Here is a 21,240-nt window from a genome sequence, read left to right as displayed (position 1 = left end):
TCTCCATCTAAATGGTAGGAGCAGCTACATGCTACAAGAGATTCTCTGCGATGATTTTGTGGCTTTGACTGGAGTAATCTTCTAAACACCATGCTCTTCAAGGCAGAAAAATTTGAGATGAGGATATCGTCAAAGAGTTCAAACTGGCAACGAGGGTGTGCGTGATCTCTATCGGAATAGGAATTTCTCTTTCAGAATGTGAAAAAATGGACGTTAGAAGGATGTTAAGTTCTTTTCTTATCGACTGCTCTCTGTGACTGCACAAGCTACTGATTATGTCCGTCTTGCATCTCTACATTCTTTTTTTTTCCTGGTGAAAATTAGCAGCATTCGGACGGTCGGAAGTCGCAGGAGCATGTGCGCACAGGCTATCTAACAAGACAGTCTCTTATGAGAAGTGAAACATTGGCAGCAGCATAAGTAGGTGCAGGTCACAGGTTTCTGGGGGTTTCATCCCCTCTCTTGTGGCGTTACGCTAGGACACCATATAGAACGTGTACGTTAATAACGCCGTGCATAATTACATCGGCAGGGATCCTGCTCATCATCTTTGTGTCGTTGTGATTGCTAAATTCTCATTCTCATATGCATTTTTGCAAAAAACTCATCCATTTTTTTAACTTTAAAAATGGCCGCCTCCAGGTTTTCTGGTCATTTCTTAAGATGGTTTTATCCGCTCTATCTGTGCTATTTCATTGAAAGGAAAGTAGTTTTCCAAATTTAACACCTAGGAGTAACTTGGACTACTTGAAGAAAAAGAAGTTAGGTTACCTTGTGAACAACTGCAAGGCGGAGAATTTATAAATCGTCCAAAAGTCTGGAAACTTGAAAGGATTGGTTTTGTCAATACCTACTAAATTAATTGGTAATGAAGAAAGACCAAGTCATACAATGTAGTCCCATTAAAGCTTGGGTGGGTGGGCGCACAGAAGGATAGGACCTAGGGCGGGGATTCAGCATCTAAGCCCGGTTGACATATGACATTCATGGCTTTCAGTGTGGTTCATGGGCATGACTACTGTTTTGTTTTCTCCTGTTCTTTCGCTGATAATTAATATTGAATTTTTCAAACTCTTAATAGAATGTGTCGACTAATAATTTTTTATGTTTCAAATGCTTGCTTCTCACTTAGGGAGAAGCTGGGATGACGCCAAGGAGTTGTGGGTTTCGTTCTACCGATCCGGGCCCTCCTTTCACATTATCAAATTACGTTATAGAGCACTTCCTTAGGGTTAAACTTCCATTCCTCCGTGTTCCAAGAAAAAGTGCATTTCTTGGTGGCATAAACACACTTTATAATCGTAGTGAAGTTGCAAAAATCAGCATTGAGCTCTTTCGTCAACTGATGGATCGATCGGTCACTCCACCGTATGATAGCTTCACATGAAGATAACGAGATGGCTCCAAAGAAAGGGAACTGAAAGGAACTGGATATGGATGGAATATAATGAAATCGAGCCCCCCCTTTGAGGTAGGACGTTCCCTCTGTATGAGGCACGCAACCAACCTTTCCTTTTTGTTTTTTGGAGTGTCCTGTTTTCACACATTCGATTACAACAAGACTCAGCAACCGATTCGCAAAGCATAGGTACATTCTAGATTCGATTTGGAGTGCATGGACTAGAATGATCCTGTAGAAGTGCAACCTTTTAAGTAAATATCTAACAACGCTTACAGTGGGAGAAGACCAATCTGAGTGAGACGGCCAATTGTGCCAGAAGTTGTCATCATCAACATTGAAGTCAGTTGTGGTTTATGATGACCGCTTGGGCGGCCCGAGTCCAAGCCCCCAAAGCTTAACAACAACAACTACAAGTGAAGGGCTGAAGCCGCCATTAGGAAATTGTCATATACTCAAATTATGCAAATTGGTCCCTGGGTCGTGTTCTGCAGGTGAGATTAAAACTTTTAATAAATAGATTTTACCTACGCTACCTATGTAATATGTCGTACTCAAAGCTGAAAAAAAGGATACCGCAAAGATGGAGAGCCAAAAGATTCAACTATTTTGAAGTTGAAACTTTTAGTCACTTGCTGAAACGATGCAATTTCATGCGGAGAGGATTTTCCAACCCAAATAAATTCCCCACCTTTCACGGTAATCCTTTGGACACGCCATGAACGTGTATATGCCAAGTTAAATCTGATAGGACCACCAGAATCCCGATTAACTTCAACCAGTCAACACGTCCCTGACAGAAATAAGGTCATGGAAGCACATGAATGTAAAAGAGAGCAAAAAAGCAGGCGAAGTGAATATGGGGATCATTCATACATGCGGCGGAACGGCATTGTGAGTGGAAGGATCATTCGTACATGCTTATTTTATGGGGATGACATTGTGAACTCATGCAGGGCAGATGGGACTTTTCTGAGATGAAAAACATTTTACAGCAATTTGAGACGGAAGCTGGGATGCTGGTTAATAATCAGAAATCGACGTTCATCCCCTTTCATGTCAATGAACGCAACATACAATCATTTGGAGGAATCCTTGGTTGGGGCATAGGGACCCTATCCATTTAATACCTGGGCTGCCTCTTTTTGTCGGGAAAATGAATAGCGAGATTTGCTCTAACCTCATTGCCAAAGTAGAGAGGAAATTTTCAGGTTGTAAATGTAAAATCCTTGCATATTCAGGTAGACTGTTTAATCCATGACGTTCTTGGCCAAATTATTCAATATTGGACGATGGCTTTCCGCCTCCCTAACAATGTAATACTTTCTCTGGAGAGGCTCTGCAGCAGATTTCTTTAGGGAGATACAAAAATCAGACGAAGATGCATCTTGTAGGGTGGAAGGGCCTCTGCTCCCCTAAAGAGGAAGGATTTAAACACTCAACAAGGTCCACCTGGTTTATTTGGCTCTCCAAGTGAGGAGCAGAGACTCCCCACGGGCAGGATTCTTGAAAAATAAATACCTAGGAATTCATAATTTGTGGACATGCCACGCCAAGGCGCAGAGTTTCTTGGTTTTGGAAGAGCATCTTATGGGGTTGGAACAATATTGACCATATGCTTCAACGGATGATGGTGAAAACATCCGTTTTGGTTCTCATTATCGAATGCCTCCTTCACGGGGATGACCTGCCTCTATGTGCCTCACCTATAGGGGCCTTGATTGCGGACATGATTACAGTTCATAAATCAAGCCTTTGTCACAAGATAGTCTCCCCATGGATTAAACACGTCATAGAGCACACATCTACTACCCACGGGCGTGTTACCTTGCTGATGGGTAACAAGGATACAACTCAAATTTGTCTTCGAGAACTTTATGAGATGATCCGCCTTCATAAACCCATTGACAGTCTGAATCCTGTGGTTTGGAGAAACACTGCTATCCCTAGAGCGAGGTGGTGTACGCTCTGGCCTTAGGAGGCAGACTTGTCACCCAAGATAGGGCGCAAAGATTTGGATTCGCCTTAGCAACTCAAAACAGCCGACCATGTGTTTATTTATATCTTGTGTTTCTGGAATCTTTTTGAAACGAAATTTGATGTGAAGATCCCCAAGTGGGAGAACGTGAGAGATGCCATCAGATGGTGGTGGAGGAGATCTCCTAGAGGCAAATGAATGAAATCCATCTGGCGCCTGAGCCTTCCAATGACCTTTTGGCATAAATGGAAGTTGAGAAATCACCTAACTCATGTGGATGATGGTAAACCTAACATAAACATCGGCAGCGCACTATGGCCGGACATAAAAATTATGGTTAGTGGGTCTTCATCCTCATGGGCATTGAATCATGGGGAGGAAGATCTGTTGCTGGTTTGCCTCAGCCATTAAACCAGATCCATGTTCATTATTCGATAACTGGGCTTGTGTGGTTCAGACTTCCATTTTACGTGGAAAGACAGAATGGTTCTTAGGTTGGTGGTCAAGAGCAAAAATGGTGAAACACTCCATTCAGGGAGAAGCTGTGTCAGCCGGAACCATCATTTATTACGATTTATAGTCCAATTCTCTCCCCAGCAAATGAAAGGAAGATTGCCATTGTGGCTGCACCAAATAGATGGAGATCCCTGCTCCAACAAGTGATAAAAACTCGTAGTCAAATAGGATTTGAACACCCACATTTCACTTTCTCCGATGTAATCCATATTTTGAAACGTTAGGCTTCAGAGAATTAGAAGGCTTTGTTTTTGAGATCCTCTACCCTGCTAGATACGTCTGTCTGATCTCCTCACGCTCCAATTTTGTTTAGAATTTCATGTACATGTACATCCTTTACTGTATCTTTACCTTCTATTTTTTGGGTAATAAAAGGGTTAGAGCGTCCTTCACCCTGCAGATTGCATCGGAAATGATCCCAACGGCGTTCAAAATTGGTACAGTGAAGACGCGGAAAAGGTGGTGCACCAGCAGCTGGGACGCTGTCTGTATGTACCATAGTTTTTAGGTGCTTCGCGTCGTTTTTCACACATCAATTAAAAGTGAAGACGAAACATAAGCACCGAACTCCCTTTACAGATCAGGTTTTCCATTTGTGAATTGTTCGTGTTCTCTGTGCTAGGTTCGAACTTCTAACACGAAAAATTTTGCAAGTCTCTCGCAACCACCCTCACATTCAAACGCACTTAGACGCGGGAATGCGGGAGATGACCATGTGTCATTTACCAGGGGAAACGCACTAGAACGGAAAATGAGAACAGCAAGCATGCAGAATTCGAAATCTAGAAAAATATAAAATGAAATCTAGTAAAATATAAAATTCCATGAGCACTGCCTTCTGGGCTGCACGTTTAATAACGTACCACAAAGATCATTCAGCTTACATAACACTATATTAAAAGTGCAAATATGGCGACTTTCAATTTTTTCACTTACGCCATAATGGTTGCCAAATTTCAATTCCAGTGACGTCTTCGTCGCTACACAGATCCCCTAAAATTTTCTCCCTTTTTGTACTGAGAAGTAAAAAAAATCGTAAAGAACAAGAATACGTGACTGGGAGATTTGCACGCTCGCCAGGGCCTCTGAACCTGGAGATTAATTGCATAACTTCGCCGGAGAGTCTCCCAGGATAGCGGCCAATTATTCTCTCTTTCAACAAGCTATGGTCCGTCAAACATGGAAACGATAAAAGAACGGGAGAAAAAGGAAAAGCATTTAGCGTTGACTGGATAAAGTAGATATTTAATAAAATGATATGGACAGGGGTCACGGGACATGAGAGCTCGGAGTGTCAGATGAACTTGGAAGAACCATGAATCCAGTTAGTTGCACGCGTATCATTTGGTTTGGTGAGAACAAATAGAGAGACAACTTTAGGAAGAAGAATAAACAAGACTGTCCAACAACATCATGCAAACGATAATTCATTGACAAGATGAGTTTCAGTTCAAAAACCTCTCCCGGAAAGAACAAAAAGGGGGTACTTCGAAAAGATCAGTTTCAAAATCTCCACCAGACCGGTCCTCCATTTTCTCGCAAAAAATATACCACGAAAATCCCACGAGAAAGGAGAGGGGCTCTTTATAGGGAAATAAGTAGTGCGAATCCCGACGCGGAGGACGGAGCTCAAGAAGAAAGGTTTGACCTTGACACAAGATTTGAAAAAGGAAGCTACCGACCAAAAAGCGGTAAAGGAGGCACCACAATTAACAAAGGAGATGTTACATTTGCATCTGTAAAAGTCTGTAAAGGTGGAGGTTAGGAAAGACGCAGAAGCAAAGTCAGAAAGAAAATAAAAAGAAAGATCTAATGTCGTTCCGAATAGACCATAGTTGTCTCCATAGCAACACGTTTTTCGCAGCTTTAATCGCACTTCTAGGACGGCAATCCCTGACCTTCTACATAAGGATATGTGTGTGGATGAGGGAAGAGAGGGAGAGAGCAACGGCTCATGTTTTAATACGTTGGTGTAATCGCCCATCCCTCAACTACCATTATCGCATTAGAACAAAGCAACCCAGGAGCGAGAGAGAACCCAAGTGCCTCCCGACTTCCAGAACTGATCAAACAGTAACAAAGTAAGCCGATAAAAGAATGGCATTGCAAGAAACGCGCAGAATCAGCATTTGAATTGGAAGATTGACTAGTAAGGGATGACTAGAAAGAATGGAGGAGAGAGAGAGAGCGAGAAAGAGAGAAAGAACACCGGTGCATTTGTTATTCATTACCTGCAATGACAAATGTGATCACCATGAGAGGAGGAAAAATAACTCAGGAAAGGTGGTGCAGTAGATGCTGATGACTGATGACACCACCACCGCCGCCCGGGGCAGCAGCGGCGGCGGAAGTGGTGCAAGTGGTGAAGGTTGCAGTAGGCATCATGGTGGTGATGGGCCTCATCCAGGCGGAGGCAGTAAGCAGGCAGAGGTCCTTCCATCCTAGCTTCAGCATGCCCTTCTCTTCAACCAACGTATAGCCCTCGCTCGGGAACATGCCCAGCAAAAGGGTGGCCTGGGTAGCAGCGTTCCCCGCCAGAGACATCCCCCGGAAGCCCGCCTCCCTCATCTTGTCCCTCCAGCTTTCGAACCTCAGCTCGCCGCTCCTGCCGGGACCTCCCACCGCCAGCACGTTCCTTATCTCCCTGGACAGCAGGTCCTCCTCCACGGAGTGTCTCTCCTCGCTGTCCTCCGCGTAGCTCGCTCCCAGTGAGTCGAAGATGGCGGAGTAGTAGTGGATGGCTTCTACGAAGCGAGCGATGAAGGGGCCACCATGCCTCACGTCCTGCTCCACCAGCGTCACCACCTTGGGCTCCAGCCGCTGCACCACCCACAGCGCGTTCCTGTCCGACCCAATCACGTCGTACAGCGAGTGCCTGGACCAGTGCACCGCCACGGCGTCGGCCTTACTGACCCGGAGCCGGTCGGGATCCAGGTCGCCGACCTTGTCGGCGACGGGGAAGAACTCGAAGGGCAGGCCCAGTGTCTCCGCGAAGTCGGAAAGCCGCTTGCCCGTGGCTTCCAGTGCCTCCATGGAGGAGCCGACGCCCGTCAGCCGGACGGACGGTGGGCCCCCCGGTCGGGACGCCAGAATATGGAAGAGGCCCGGCCACTGCAATCCCTGCATGATATCCAGGTCGATGATGTGGACCCGGTCCTCCCTCTCGAACGCCTCCTGTATGGCCTGGTTGGCAGTGAAGTGGGAGAACTTGACCAGCGGACTGATCCCATTGAAGACCTGGAACGCCGCGACTATCTTCTGGCTGTGGGTGCACGGGGGCAGCGGAGAATAGACGCCAATACAAGAGCTGATGAGCCTGGCAGACATGGCTTCCGAGAAGTAGGCGGCAACCCGCTGGGCCGACGAGCCGAAGGGCGTGGACATCTCGCTGATCTCCAGCAGCATCCTCTGGGCCTCCTCCAGGTTATCTGCCTCCACCGCCTCGGCGCACTGTAGCAGAAGCGTAAGAAGGTGCAGACCTTCCTCGTCCCGCTTTTGCTGCTGCTGCTGGCTCAAGGCCGTCGCTGCCGCGGGAGGGGACTTGTTCTGACGCTGCTCGTCAGAAGCCTTCCTGGCGGAAACCGCTCCCGACTGGCAGGAGGACGTTGGCGGTACCCCAGCAGCAGTACCAGATGAACCCAACGTTTGAGAAGGCGAATGGTATTGCAAAGAAAGATGGGGAGAGGTAGTGGCAGCCGTGTTGGTGCTCGCAGTGTTGCCGATGGCTAATGCGGAAGCATGGTGGTGGGACGTCGTTCCCTCTTGGTTATCGGCCCGGGAACTCCAGTCGAGCAAACGGTTGAGGTGATCGATGTTGGTGGCGGCAGAGGGATAGTTGTCTACGATGTTTGAGTCCAGGTAGAGCTTCAAGCCAGAGCCCGGGAAAACCTGATCTCGCTTCCTGCTGTTGCTGCTGCTGCTGCCCCCGATGACGCCGGTGCTCGGGAGATCAGTGAGGGATCGAAGCCGTTGTTCAATGAGGAGGGCGAGGCTAGGGTTGCAAGGATGGATGATCTCTCGCACGTTTTGAATCAGCTGGGGGACGGACACGTTAGTGGACGAGTGGATTAAGTCTCTGATGATGCCATCGATGCAGGCGGTGGCTGCGGCGTTGGCGCCGTCTGGGGAGTCATCCACGGTGAAAGCAGGAGATGGGGAAGCATGAGAGGGATGCATAGGGAGCACCGTGCTCCCCCTCTCCGCCGTAGTGAACGATGGCTGCAAAGGGGAGAGGCCCGTCCCGCCACAAAGTGACGGGGGAAGTACCGGCAAGGGCAACGGCATGGGCAAGGGCAACGCCGGTTGCTGCGAAGGGTCGATGACGAAAGGCTCGTTCGTAAGGAACCCATGAGTCGAGGTGGTGGGGTTGGAAAGGTGTTGGCGAGGGATGGCGGGAGGAAACAGGTGGTCGGGATGCCAGGAGGCGGTGATCCCTATCTGACCTGAAGGAAGAGGAGGAGGAGGGTTTTCAAACTCCTGTTGTTGTTGTTGTTGTTGTTGTTGATGATGCTGGTGCTGGTGCTGCTGTTGTTGGTACCACCACCTTGGCTGCGCTCCGCCCACTTCAAGTTCAAGCTGTGCCTCTACGAAGTATTGACCGGTGGAGGCAGCCGCGGGGACGCCAGCAAGTCGCCGGAAGGGCCTCTGAGACGCAGAGGTTGACGACGGCGATGCTGATGATGACGGCAGTGGGTGGTTGTCAGCGCCGGACGGAAAGTCCATCTCGGCTGCCGTTCTCTTCCTGGTCGTCATTCTGGCTTCTGCTAGCGACTGTGAGGTTTGGGAGTCACCGGCTGGTGTATGTGCCCGCGCCTGCAGAGCAGCAGAAGAGCCGTTCCCGAGCATAACGCAAGCAGCCATGAAGAAGGGAAAACGGGAGTGGCTGCCCGGATGAATCCAAGAGAGGTGTGTAGATATACATGTGGCTAAACGGAGGCATATCGGGGCTCAAAAGACAAGGGGGAAAACGGTGGCAAGATTCGGACACGGCGAGAAGGCCGATTCCAACACCCCCACCCGAAAATAATGGAAATTATTGCCCGTTAAGAGACGAGCGAACCGAGGGAGGGGAGGGAACGAGGGAAAGAGAGATCACGAGCGCTCGGGCAGCGAAGGGCGGGCCCGTTGGATTTAGCTGTTGTTCCTGTTCCTCTTCTCCTTCGGGATTTGAACCAAAAAATAAAGGGAGTGAGAGAAAAAGAGGGGAGAGATAGAGAGGGGGGAGGAACAGAACAGGGTGACAGGGATAAAAGCGAGGGTCTGTGGCTGCGGAGATGCGACCTACAAGTAATGGTCTAGCGGCGGTGCCGGTGGTGGTAGCGGTGGTGGCGATGGGCAATACGTGGTCGGATGGGGCTGGGTGACAGAGTCGCAGCAGGTACAAAGATTTTTTTTTTTTTAAAAAAAGAGGATAGAGAGAGAGGGGGTGAGAGGAGATGGGTTGCGGGAGAAGCAAGAGGGCAAAATTTTGCCCAAGCACCTACTCCTCGTATTCGTCGTTGAGTGTTTAACGTGATTAGAGAGGGCAGTGGGAGTCATCGAGGCATGTCGGGGCCGCTGCCTCGTCGTCAAGTGCCTTCCCCGTCCCACCCTATCCCCCTTCCTCACCCTACCTACTCTCTCTCTCTCTGTGCCCCTGAAAGAAGAAGGGAACAGGACAGAACCGTTCTCTAATCCACCACATTTGCCAGTTTTAGTCTACAAAGTTGGCTGTGTTTTTTCTCTTTTTCCCTCCCCTTGTCTAATCCTTCATTAACATTATGTCAATACATTACCTAATTGAACGAGAACCATATGTATCGTACGACAATACCTTGGGACAGTGTGAAACAAGATTTATGACGTGAGGAAGGAGACTCCTTTTCGATGATGCGTGTGAAGTTGGAAAAAAAGAAAAGAAAAGGAAAAAGAAGGCGCAATTGCAATTTGCAGTATAGTAGTTACTCATTCATGAACGAGTTGATTACAACAGAAGGGAAAGAGAGTTAGAACACCGATGAAGTTCCGGGAAAGAAGGGATTTAGGGGGGTATTAAATTAATGATGCGGAACAAAAATCAACGCATTATTTCCATGCACTGAGCACAGCAACCCAGCTTAAGGAGGAGGCGGAGGAGTTGACGGTCCAAGTCAAATGCTCAACGCCGTCGAATTCATGGACTCCTCTGGTTCCGAGGCCATTCGGGTTGTCGACAATTTTTTTAAGGCCATTTAGTCCCTCCATCCCTACCGCCTTTTACTTTCGTTCACTCTCCCCCTGTTGCATTACCAAGCCTTTCTCCGGCGACCCCTAAACCAGATCCGCGGCTGATGGGACAATACCAAAAAAAGTTCAGTTGTTCTCTTGAAAGAAAAGAAATCAAACGCTCAAGTTACCACGGTGGGGTGGGGGTTGGTGTGCTTTGACCTTGACCAAGTCATTGGCATACCGCACTCAAGAAAAGGGAAGAAGAGGAAGCGGAGGAGGTGGACCAGGTGTTGGTGCTGCTGCTGCTGCTTCTGCTGGTGGGTTTGGACTCATTTGGAGAAGCGCAAAGGCAACAACAAGAGGAAAGAAACAAAGAGAGGGCATGGCGGGGCGAAGGGAAGGGTGAAGCCGTGAAGGATGGGAGGGGGAGCGGGGGGAGCGCCAGGCGAGAATCAGGATGCTTATGGAAGCAACGCCCATGTGCAGAGTTGCATATGGTTGTCGCTGTCACAGCCTAATTTTTCGGTGATCGTATAAAGTTGCTTTCCAAAAAAATAAGGCCATCCATGTAAACCCAACCACTCCCACACAACATTCTTGACTCCCGCCCCCTTCCTTTCCCCTCTCCCAGCTTCAACTCACCATCACGTGCACTCTATCTACATTCTATATTATATGATAAATACTCCCAAGTTTCAAGATATTGCAAACTCAATAGCGTATGTTTGTAGCCAGCTTCTGATCCCCTTCTTAGAATATTTAGCAAAAACTTAGTTCAAAAAATTCTCCACCACAATACAGCCCTGGGGAGCCTTAGCAGACTCGAACGGTAAGATAGTTCAGAGGGTAGCGTGCTTCTAATATTGTCTCTAGATGAGAAGCGTAAAAGGAAAGTGACTTGTAAATCCCGCTTCGTGTGAATGAATCATTTAATGTGTTGGCAAATCAGAACTAAAACATTTTTGACAGATTGAAGTATCAGCCTTTCTGCCCATTTCATTGTGCCATGTATCTGAACCTCTCAATGACATATGGATCAATCATAATAAACACATTTGGACAAGCAGGTGGCGATGGAAGAGATGCATGCTGTGAGAGAACAAACTGCTCGCTTCCTCGATCACGCAGGGAGAGTGAAGCAGAGAGGATGGTTCTAGGCACGGGTCATATGCCCTTCCTTATTCATGCCCAGTCCAATGATTCACATTGTCTTTTTTTTTTTCTCTTTTTTTTTTTTATTGGACCAGGTCTCTGACATGTCAGTGCCTTATTGATCCAGTGCTGTTCAGCCTCAATATCATCAATGGCTGTTCTGTTCAGCCTCAATATCATCAATGGCTGTTCTGTTCAGCCTCAATCACATTAAAAAACATTAATGACCTGTCCATCTTAACTGTGTATGGTTTCCGTCATCCAACACAGAAACGAAACGAGAGACCCCAAAAGCTTGTTCTACGGAAATGAATGCAAATGGGAAATGTGAGGCTGGCAGATTTTTAATGGGGAAGAAAATATCTGCATCATATTTCGATGATGGTAGAAGGCGGAAAACACCAAAATGCATACTGTAACAACTTGACGTTGCAGGAGAGGTAAAGAAGTCGAGCGTAGATCCTAAACTACCGGGACACCGGCCTCCGTCTTTTCAGAATCAACCCAAAAAAAAAAAAAAAAGATAAAGATGGGAGAACTGGGGACTAGGTAAAAGGACCATATCCTTTTGATGGTAAATATCGGGAGCAGGGCACCCGTCCCTCGTCTGTCAATCAATCCACTTCCTCCAAAGTCCATCCATGGATTCGTGTGTCCGTAAGCTGGTGGCTGCTGCTGCATGTAATATAGCTGCTGGCCTCTTCATTTCCCATATCCAAACACCGCCCCCATCGTTTTTCCCAATTAACGAGCCCTCGACATTAACGAAACTACTAGTGGGATCAGGGAACGGAAGTACCGGTGCTTCATTTATTTTGCTTGCTCCGATTGGAGGAGATTCGGTCACAGCCTCCCACCACCAACGCTTAGAAGTAGAATGCCCTTCTCTCATCTCCTTGTTTAGTTAACCGGGGATTTTGAAAATTGGCCTTAGCGACTAAAATGAAATTTCTAATCCTTCATGCATATATGTGTAGATCAGGTGCATGAGCAAATGCGTCCGTGGACTTTCAAAGTTGGCCTCAGCTACTAAACATGAAATTTCTAATCCTTCATGCGTGTATGTATAGATCAGGGTGCATGAGCAAATGCGTTGGCACATGCATACATGTATAGATCAGGTGCATGAGCAAATGCATTTGTACATGTATATAAATGTATATAGGCATGTAGTGATGCTATCAGATTAATCATATGTAATAACACTGGTTTTGAGAATAGCCCTCCAAAGGGTTCGACATAGTTTGGTTAGATCTGGCATAAGTAAATGCAGTCCTCCTTCGCTAACAGGTTGTTTCATAAATGTAACATTATTGGTAGTGCCTCACGAATCTATTAAAAAAACCAAGACAAATTCATGGAGAGATGTCCATGAAATGTTGTAACAATTGATTCATGAATTGACCATGTTTTTTAAGCAAAAAACAGATCCATGAAACAATAACACACCAAACTGTCCTTACAAGCAAGGGGAAAAGCCTTAGCTTCTTGTTCCTTATTAAGAAAAAGAAGAGTTTTGTGAGTGTTTACTCACTTATAATATGAATCGTGGACTTAATGATAAAAAGGTCATGCTAATTGGGTGGAGTATACTCGTTTTTTCCAATTTTTATATCAAAAGAATGGTATGTTAGAGCGTATAGATACCAACTTTATACTCTATTTGATGGCACTACACATTCGATGCATGGCTAGGCGTGCAGTAGTCTGTACTCGACTGTGGTGCGGCTCTAAGTCAGCATGGAGAGTGAAAACGACTACTCGATCGAATTAAAATAACACTTGAATGATCGAGTTTTTGTTTGGCTTGGATAGAATGAAAAAGGTTTTTTCTTTTCTGTTTTTCGAATGTGCATGGCGCAACAGTATTTATTTTATAATTTTGTCATAATCAGTTAAATTTTGAAATCGGCGTCCAAACTGCGAATGTCAAGAGTCAACGAATTCACAAGATGAGCTGAATATGTAATGAATTACAAACATTTCAGTTACAACGTAAAACATAAGCGCATGCAGCACTACTCATAAATAGGCAACCGATCGAATCAAATGGGTGTGCACTGTGCAACCGAGTTTGGGTCCATTCTGCTAACAACGATATCTTCTATTCAGAACTTTACATTTAAGCGTACAACGCCATATAACTCTACATTTAAGCCTACAACATCTTCTCCAGTGCCAAGCGCGAGCTCAGCTCGATCTCACTAAATCCAAGCAACAAAAGTTCTGGGAGCCTATGCGATTATTTATCTGCCATTAAAATATTTTATTTCCGCGGCCATTCTCGAATCTCACGCACTTGACGAGATCCCCAAAGCTCTCCAAGCTTTCCTTTCTGATTCCAAGCCCCGCTTTCTATCTCTCTCCCTCCCGCGAAGCGAGAAAAAGGAACTGGGAGTCTAGAATACTGGAAAGCCAGAAAACGTGTACAGGACTGAGGAGGAGGCCGAAGGAATCGCTAGCTCCTCTCGTCCTCATCACATAGGTTGATGAACAGCCGGCTTTGTGCAGAGACGACGCTGAGTAGCAGCATCTCTACTTCTCGTTCGCATCACCTGGCCTTTTATCGCCTACATATATATTCCCTTGTAAGACGAAACCTCGAGCCCATAAATATTGATCCTACTTGTATTAACTCAGGAAAGCGATTCGTTAGAAATGTATAAATACTAGCAATAACATTTTTCCTCTTCCCCACGAAATGATCTCAGTCGGAAACCAAAACATGATCGACATATTTGATTATTATCTTTACAATGGCATATCATCGAAGTCATTGTGAAAACTCTGAAACACGAAATATCGAATTCGGATTTAGCAATATCTTCAACGGATCCTTGGGTATTCTTGTCAGTACGTCTGTCTCGGTTTAACAGTGTGGGTTCCCTTCCTTTTCGTTGGAAGAAGACACCGGCCCTCGGGTGGAATTGGAGCCAAGTGCATGTGCATGTGAGGGAAGCCATTGTTCCACTTTTTCCAGTATCTGAATCGACCTGGTGCATGGCTTTTATGATGTGCATTTTTTGCGCTTTTTCTGCTGGTACTTCTTGGGTGTAGATGAAACCTCCTGCGGTGCTCGTTAGCTTGTTCAAACCTCTCCTACTTTTTGTGGCCCTCTCTCATCATCCCATTATTCTCCCACATACACATACATGAACGCATGACTGCTTGCGGGGGCATACTTACACAGACATATAGGCCTTTGATGGGCTTCTTCGCTTCTAATCAATTAGGCGTAGCTTTTCAGTACAAACTTCTCGGCAGATTGAATGTTTGAAGGCCAAGGATGTTTGATGGTCGACCAATATTCCCCTCCATGACACACGTCCCACATCGTGTTGGACATAGAAGAGCCGAAACTTGCTGTATAGTTTTTAAATAGCTTAAATGGCTGTTCATTTTTAAACTGTTTATACAGATTTTTCATTTCATTTTTGTTGAGTCTAACTAATATATTTAATAATTTTTCGCAAGCTGAATTATGATTCAGTTCATTCACTAATTCGCCAGCAGCTTGGCCGATCCGATCAATTTTTATTACATTGGACTCATCCATGCCCTCCTAGTTATCTAGGCCACTCAAGGATATTGGGTCGGGCGTGTTTGAATGAGAGATCAGGACATGGTCTCAGACAATGAAACCTCCAAACACCCTCTCCATTCAAATCAAGACGTCGGTAGAGGTGGGTGTCTCCTGGCTAACACTAACAGTACCCTCCATCAAAGTACAGGCGAATGAAGCGTATGGATTTTTCTCATTTGTCCATAGCATTTCAACTTTCAAGATGCATGCAGAAACAAAAAGAAGTGGCCCTGTGATGGTCCGTCACATGACCTTGTTCACCAACAACCCATGCAATGAGCCCTTTAGAGGACAGGCCCAATACAGAGCCCATGCACCAAGTGGGAGTCGGATCTAATTAGATCACTGCTGTGGGGCCATATGATCATTTTCTACATTGATCAGAACTCATCAGAAATCAAAAGGGTCCACACTGTTCACTTAATTGAAAGCGAAACCTCGGTCGACTGAGCTGCAACGATCATCATCAACACCACATCTTGGGGGAATTACATACATTCATGCATGACGCATACATATGCAAGTCTCTCTAAGAGATAGAAAACTGTGGCGCACTGCATGGAGCAGTGAATCGAAGCGGCTTAATGCAGCGAAGCAGTGTCCTCACCGCTCACACGAACAGTCGACTTTCGAATATTTTGGCCTTAACAGCCCTCCTGCAGTCGGCACGTCCAGTACCTCCTTGTTTGCATTGCCTGGTCCGCCTTGGTAGGGCTCGTGGATAAAGTGCGTGAGCTTGTCACTTAGTTTGGAGCCACCCTCTATTTGTTGACTGCATCGGACATGATTGATCACGTGGAGAGCTGCTTGGGAGTAGCTGTTGTTACCCCAAACAACTTATACTTTTGCATGTACAACGGCCATATCTTATGTCTGTGACATCATAAGTTTCTTTTTGTCTTCAAGTTTTTCCCCTTTCTCCGTCTCTTTGTTTCTTTCTTTCGTTTCTTTTTGACATGATTTTTGTCTTTGGGGGTTTAGATCCCTCACCTTTTCCCGGGGTGCCTGCCTTTTCGCATCATTTAATGCTGTAAGTTACATGTCATTGGTGTTCTCGGTAAAGGACTCTGGCGAGAAGGAAATATACATTTAGGCCTATGCTTTTGCTTAAGTATATGGCCTGTGTGGCCATTTTCTATTACCATATATTCATGGTCTTATCCCTTCGTTCTAAGATCAAGTGTGAGAGTACAAGCAGGAAGATATCCCGAACAGGCTGAAGCTCATTTCTGTTCGTCTACTACTTTAAGATTTAAACCTGCTTTGAAACTAGTGCAGATGATAAAGAAATATTGGAGTAGACGACTAACCTGCTGGCAGATAGGCCGCAGAGTTCGATCGGGTGAAGTGCAAAACTGAAAAAAGTATGACCGTGGGGATCCAGTTCTCGGCGCGCGAGCCGCAGAAATGAACGGTGCTGCACCAGCAGCATGAGCTCTGCCATTTTCATAATTGGTAGGCGCCCGGTTTCCAGATGAAGGGGAGGCTGGTGTTTAACTGCTGACTGCAGACCTCACCAAGTCACATATAAGTTGCTTAGGGTAATTATCGGCCAGGAATTTGAGCTCCCAGCCAAGCGGCCGGCCGCTGATACTGAAGGTCACCAATACATAAGTAGGAGAGAGTGTCGGTTCTGTGCAAGAATATAATTATCAAATAAGATATATGATCATCAGTGAGATTGACAACCTTTATGCTTTCCATTGAACTTTTAGTTGGAAATAGTGCGTCCGTTTGTGTGAGCAAAGTGTTCATCAGGATACTTTATATTACTTTTTTTTCAACAAACAACTGCTATAAATTTGAAGATATTTTATTTCACTTTTTGTTTCAACAGAGAAGTATATACTACTAACTACGTACCAGTTCACATGCCTTTGGTTTCAAGAAGAATTTTTTTAAAAAAAGCGGAGCCGACTGTCCTGTTTGTTTACAGGCTTCTTAGTACACACGCTCTGGACGGGTTGATCAAAATTTTGGAGAGAGAAAAGGGGCGCGTGCACGGTGCACGTAGTCTTGGCGCAGCCATGCGAGTTTTCTGTAAACGTCGGTGCTCTCACCTGCGAGCTCCACTACCATCGTGGCCGTGCCCTTAACTGTAGGGGCCGGAGAGAGCTGCTGAGTGCTGACGACTCTGCTCTCCTCTCTCTCTCTCTCTCTCTCTTAGCAGGACATCTAATTCTGAAGATTGGCATCTCGATCTCTTTGTCGTCGGCAATACTTTCAAATACTTTTTGTCTCCCTGTGTGCATTATTCAACCTCTTCTAAATGTTATTGACAAGGCAAAGGAAAGTAGCGGAGGGGAAAGGGGAAATCAAAAGGCAGGCACGGCCGGAAAGGGCACAATGTTCGAGAAACTGAGAAGCGGAGCTCTACTTTTTCCAGTTTTGCGTGTAAAAGTAGAACGTCTTTTGCTTCGTCCGGCTGCTTCCACGTGACTACCCCTTGGTTGGTGGTCCCTGCAACCAGCTCTCCCCTCCCACTTTAGCTGCTCGTAACATCTTATCAATAGCCTGCACTGTGCAGTCACCACCACCGCCACCAACGCCACGGACACCAGCTACCTTCTTCCTTCCTCTCCTCGTTGCTTTTCCTCCCCCATATGTAACGGCAAGCTACTGGTAAAATTTCTTTACCATGAAAAGGTACGACCTTCTTGTACGTATCCTCAGCCCAGTTTCTGCGGCCGAGGGAGAGAGATTGAGATTGATTTTCTACCCCGTGGAAATCTTAAGGAATTAGAGTTTGAGGCATATGTGCATTTGGAGCGACGACACCCACTTCTTTTTCTCGCTCAAACTTTCATGTCGAGTACCACAGTTCTGACATTCACGTGAACAGATCTATATACCATGGTGGTCACTGGTCTGAGAGTTCCAAACATCATCGTCTCTCCTTCTCTTGTTGGGCTTAAGAACAAAACTGAAGGGTTTATTTTTCTCGAAATAAATCTAGGAAAAAAGGAAAAAGAAAAAGGATTCTGCATGAGTCGCCCGTTTCCTGCAGTTAGTACTGAACGGTAATTAATTAACCATGGATTCCCTTCTGAGACTCCCGCTCGGGATCCTGGGGCTCTTTCTCAATTCTGTGCATCTGAGATCCTCAATTTTTTGGGAACTTATAGATATATGGTACTCTCTCTGCATTCTGCAACAACACGGGTCTGATGTGGGTTCCATGCGGCATCGGCGACACGTGACCCTGAACATGCCCTCTCTCCTAAATTCCGATGTTGAAATTAATGCCGTAAAAACTTTTTCTCTTCTCTTCAACCTTCCGTTGCTTCTGTAACCAATTTAAACGGAGAATGGAAGAGATTCTAATTATATTAAAGATTGAAAGGTAAAAGGAAAGACGCACCAAAAATTTCAAATAAACGTTTAATACAAGTGAGGGACAGAATTTAATGAAAGTGCCAGGAAGCTAATGTTGAACAGGGTTGAGGCAGCTTTTTCTTTTCCTTTCTTTGTAAGAAAACTAATGTGCAACAAAACAAAACGATAAAAATTGTTTTCAGAATGGGACAAAAGGGCGTGGAATATGCTCTACACATCTATCTGGTCACAAAAGGTGAAGGCAAAGCTGGACGCTCTTGATGTATCGAAAAAATGTAGCTGCGTACATGCCACCTGACCTGCAGCTTTGGACAGTTTAGCTTCAAAATACGAGCTGATGTAATTTGCTTTGGCATTTTTGAAGCTCAACTGTGCTGAGGAAAGTACACGAAATATCATCTGCGTATGAGGAAATCTGAAGTTGGCAGTGGTTTGTGATTCTTCTGCCTAACTGCCTAAAAGCTTTTCCCTTCGCACCATCTTTTTCTTTCCCTTTTCTATATCATCATTCGGATACAAATGTAAGGGTTCCAATCCAGACTACGGCCGGACACCACCAATTTTTTTAGCAACTGTGGTGTCACGGACCTGTCGGAAAAACCGATATTAAGGTTCCATTAGATCATCTAACATGTAACACACACCCGACGCAAGAGTTCAGTTAGTAAATGGAAATTAAAAGGACATAATGATTTCTTAATTTCATAGCAAAACCTAAGGGGTGCGTTTGAATCCAAGGTAATTTAAGATCTTATAAACTTAGATTTTAAGAATTTAGATATTTGATTTATAGAAAAGATTTGAAATTCTATGTTTGAAACATCCAAGGTTTATTCATAAATCTTGCATCTCAAGCCAGGCCTGAATTTAAGGCATATCTCAAATGTACCGTTCTCGTATCCATGGTTTCTTATAGTTATGGATTTAAGGTGGGCCCCTTGTTAATCAGACCATCGGTTCCAAGACATGACGAGATCAAAAGCCTCCTTAAGATCCACAAATTTTCATTGTGAAAAAAAAAAAAATATATATATATATATATATATATATATATGAGATTTATGCTTGGTCCTACTGAATTTCTATATATATGGGAAAATCCGGTGAAACCCATATCCAGGTATAGGAAACCAAGTGTTTAAGAAAGAATCAAATAGTGAAACCATGCTATGTTGGGCAGCACGATAGAAGCTACAATCAGGGACACGCAGGTGGCGAACTGTACATGTGCAGCATGGACTTTGTAGTACTGTATGAAAAAATTTACATAGTAAGGTTACTATCATAGACCAACTTTGTCTAATATTAGATGGAGAACATGAAGACGCAATGGAAGATAATTCAAGCAGCAAGCTTTGCACTTGGGCATGTACGTTGTTGAGGTGCAAAGGCAAATTCAAATGGGCTCAAAAACCTTGAGACGTCATGGACCATCGAACAGGTCATGTTCTATGCACAGTATCAACTTCGCACACGAGTGGTGGTCGGTCAGACAAAGTAAAAGCTCCATATCAATAACATGGTGATGTTAGCCACTTAGGTTGCACGTCGACAACTAGCTTCGGCTAGGAACTTCCTCCAAACAAAATCTCTCCTAATTTGTTTGGAAGGTTGCAGCGCATCTAGAAGAATGGCATGTTATGATGGACTCCCATGGCCATTGTCGATCAATTATTGGATCCTAGCAATGTAAGCTGAGTACTTGGATTATACTCATTGTCTAATTCAACGAAGTTAAACTTTTGCTATTTTGAGATGAGCGAAGTCTGGCTGAAGATCACCTGGGTTAACCTTTGGCACTGGATGGGTGAAAAGTAAGCATGTCAAATAAGTGGTATCGTAGCGAAAATGATTCAATTTTTTGAGTTAATTGGTCACCTTGACTAGGTTGGCTCCTGAGAACCGAAAAATTTGTGGAAGCAAGTTTATTTATTCTCGTAGACAAAACAATGCAAACTCAAGAATCAATACTAGCTTCCTACGAAAAACTTGGTAAATTGGAACAAAAAGGATTCAATTATAGACCTTGAAACAAGCAAGTTATTTCTAACATTAAACTCGTTTTAGTGCATCTTCATATATATATATATATATATATATATATATATATATATTGCAAAAGTGGCTCCTCCAGTGTTGCTAAACTCGTTTTAATGCAGTCAATGGACAAATTCTACCAAGCGAGGCAAGTGCTTTGCTAGCTTAAGGATTAGCATATGGGGAGCAATTGAAACTAAGTGGAAAGCTTCGCACGGGAATTAATTTGGGTGTATTGTTTGTTTAGTTTAACACGGTAAAGCTTCATGGGCTGAAAAATAATCCAGTGACAATTACTAGAGACTAGAAAGTTGGTTCATAGTACTATTCTGCACTATGGACTTTTCTCAACCATATCGCTTTGTAATACCACGGACGGGAAAGTGACAGTGCTTTCATTGAACCATATAAACAAACTTTAGCAGTTTCACTTATAAATTGCTTTCATTTTTGCTGCAAATGTTTAAAAGGATACGTACATGGTGACGTTTTCCATAATATGTTCATAAGATTTACATAAATAAATTTATCAGCCCTCAAATCTCTCTTTTTATATCTCCCCCGATTAACTCAGCTAGCACTGAATCTTTAGGGAGCTACCTTGGTTAGATTCAGAACATGAGATCAACCGTGCAGCAAGAAGTACATTTGGTGGAGCCGTCAGGACTCCTCCATCTAAAGCCTGAAAGGAAATATATAGCGAAGGGAATTAAGCACTTTAGAGACAAGGTTGGCTGGGGTTTGGGAAGTTGGAAATGGACAGGGAGCCAATTGTTTGATGGATGGGCAAGTGGGAATTCCTGCTGTTTGGAGTTGAAGGACCTGATTGAAAACTGCAGTTAATTTCCCTGTGAAACATGCCATCATCAAAAGCAAAGACCAGTCTAACGATATGATCTGCTGTCAACTAGCTGACTGGTCTCAGGTAGTCGTCTTTCAGAGGAAGTTTCCGGCTGGGGTGTCTCAAACTGAGATGGATTGGCAGTTCCAAGCATGGGCGGTTCTGGAGTAACAACATGCATCGGGTGGCACTTGCGAACAGTATACTCAGAT

At 45.0% G+C, this 21,240-nt stretch overlaps 1 protein-coding gene across 1 annotated transcript; it reads right to left on the bottom strand.

Annotated features, from left to right (window-relative positions):
- Positions 1–4,676: 4,676 nt before the first annotated feature.
- On the bottom strand, positions 4,677–9,642 carry LOC116254369 (protein SCARECROW-like). The gene is given in 3 exon segments (XM_050077920.1): positions 4,677–5,056; positions 6,125–6,287; positions 6,290–9,642. Coding segments are annotated over 3 exon segments (2,862 nt in total). The 5' UTR covers positions 8,754–9,642; the 3' UTR covers positions 4,677–4,821.
- Positions 9,643–21,240: the final 11,598 nt, after the last annotated feature.

The sequence above is a fragment of the Nymphaea colorata genome, chromosome 5 (assembly GCF_008831285.2).
Source record: "Nymphaea colorata isolate Beijing-Zhang1983 chromosome 5, ASM883128v2, whole genome shotgun sequence".
NCBI lineage: Eukaryota > Viridiplantae > Streptophyta > Magnoliopsida > Nymphaeales > Nymphaeaceae > Nymphaea > Nymphaea colorata.
This window is presented reverse-complemented; position numbering and strand designations above follow the sequence as displayed.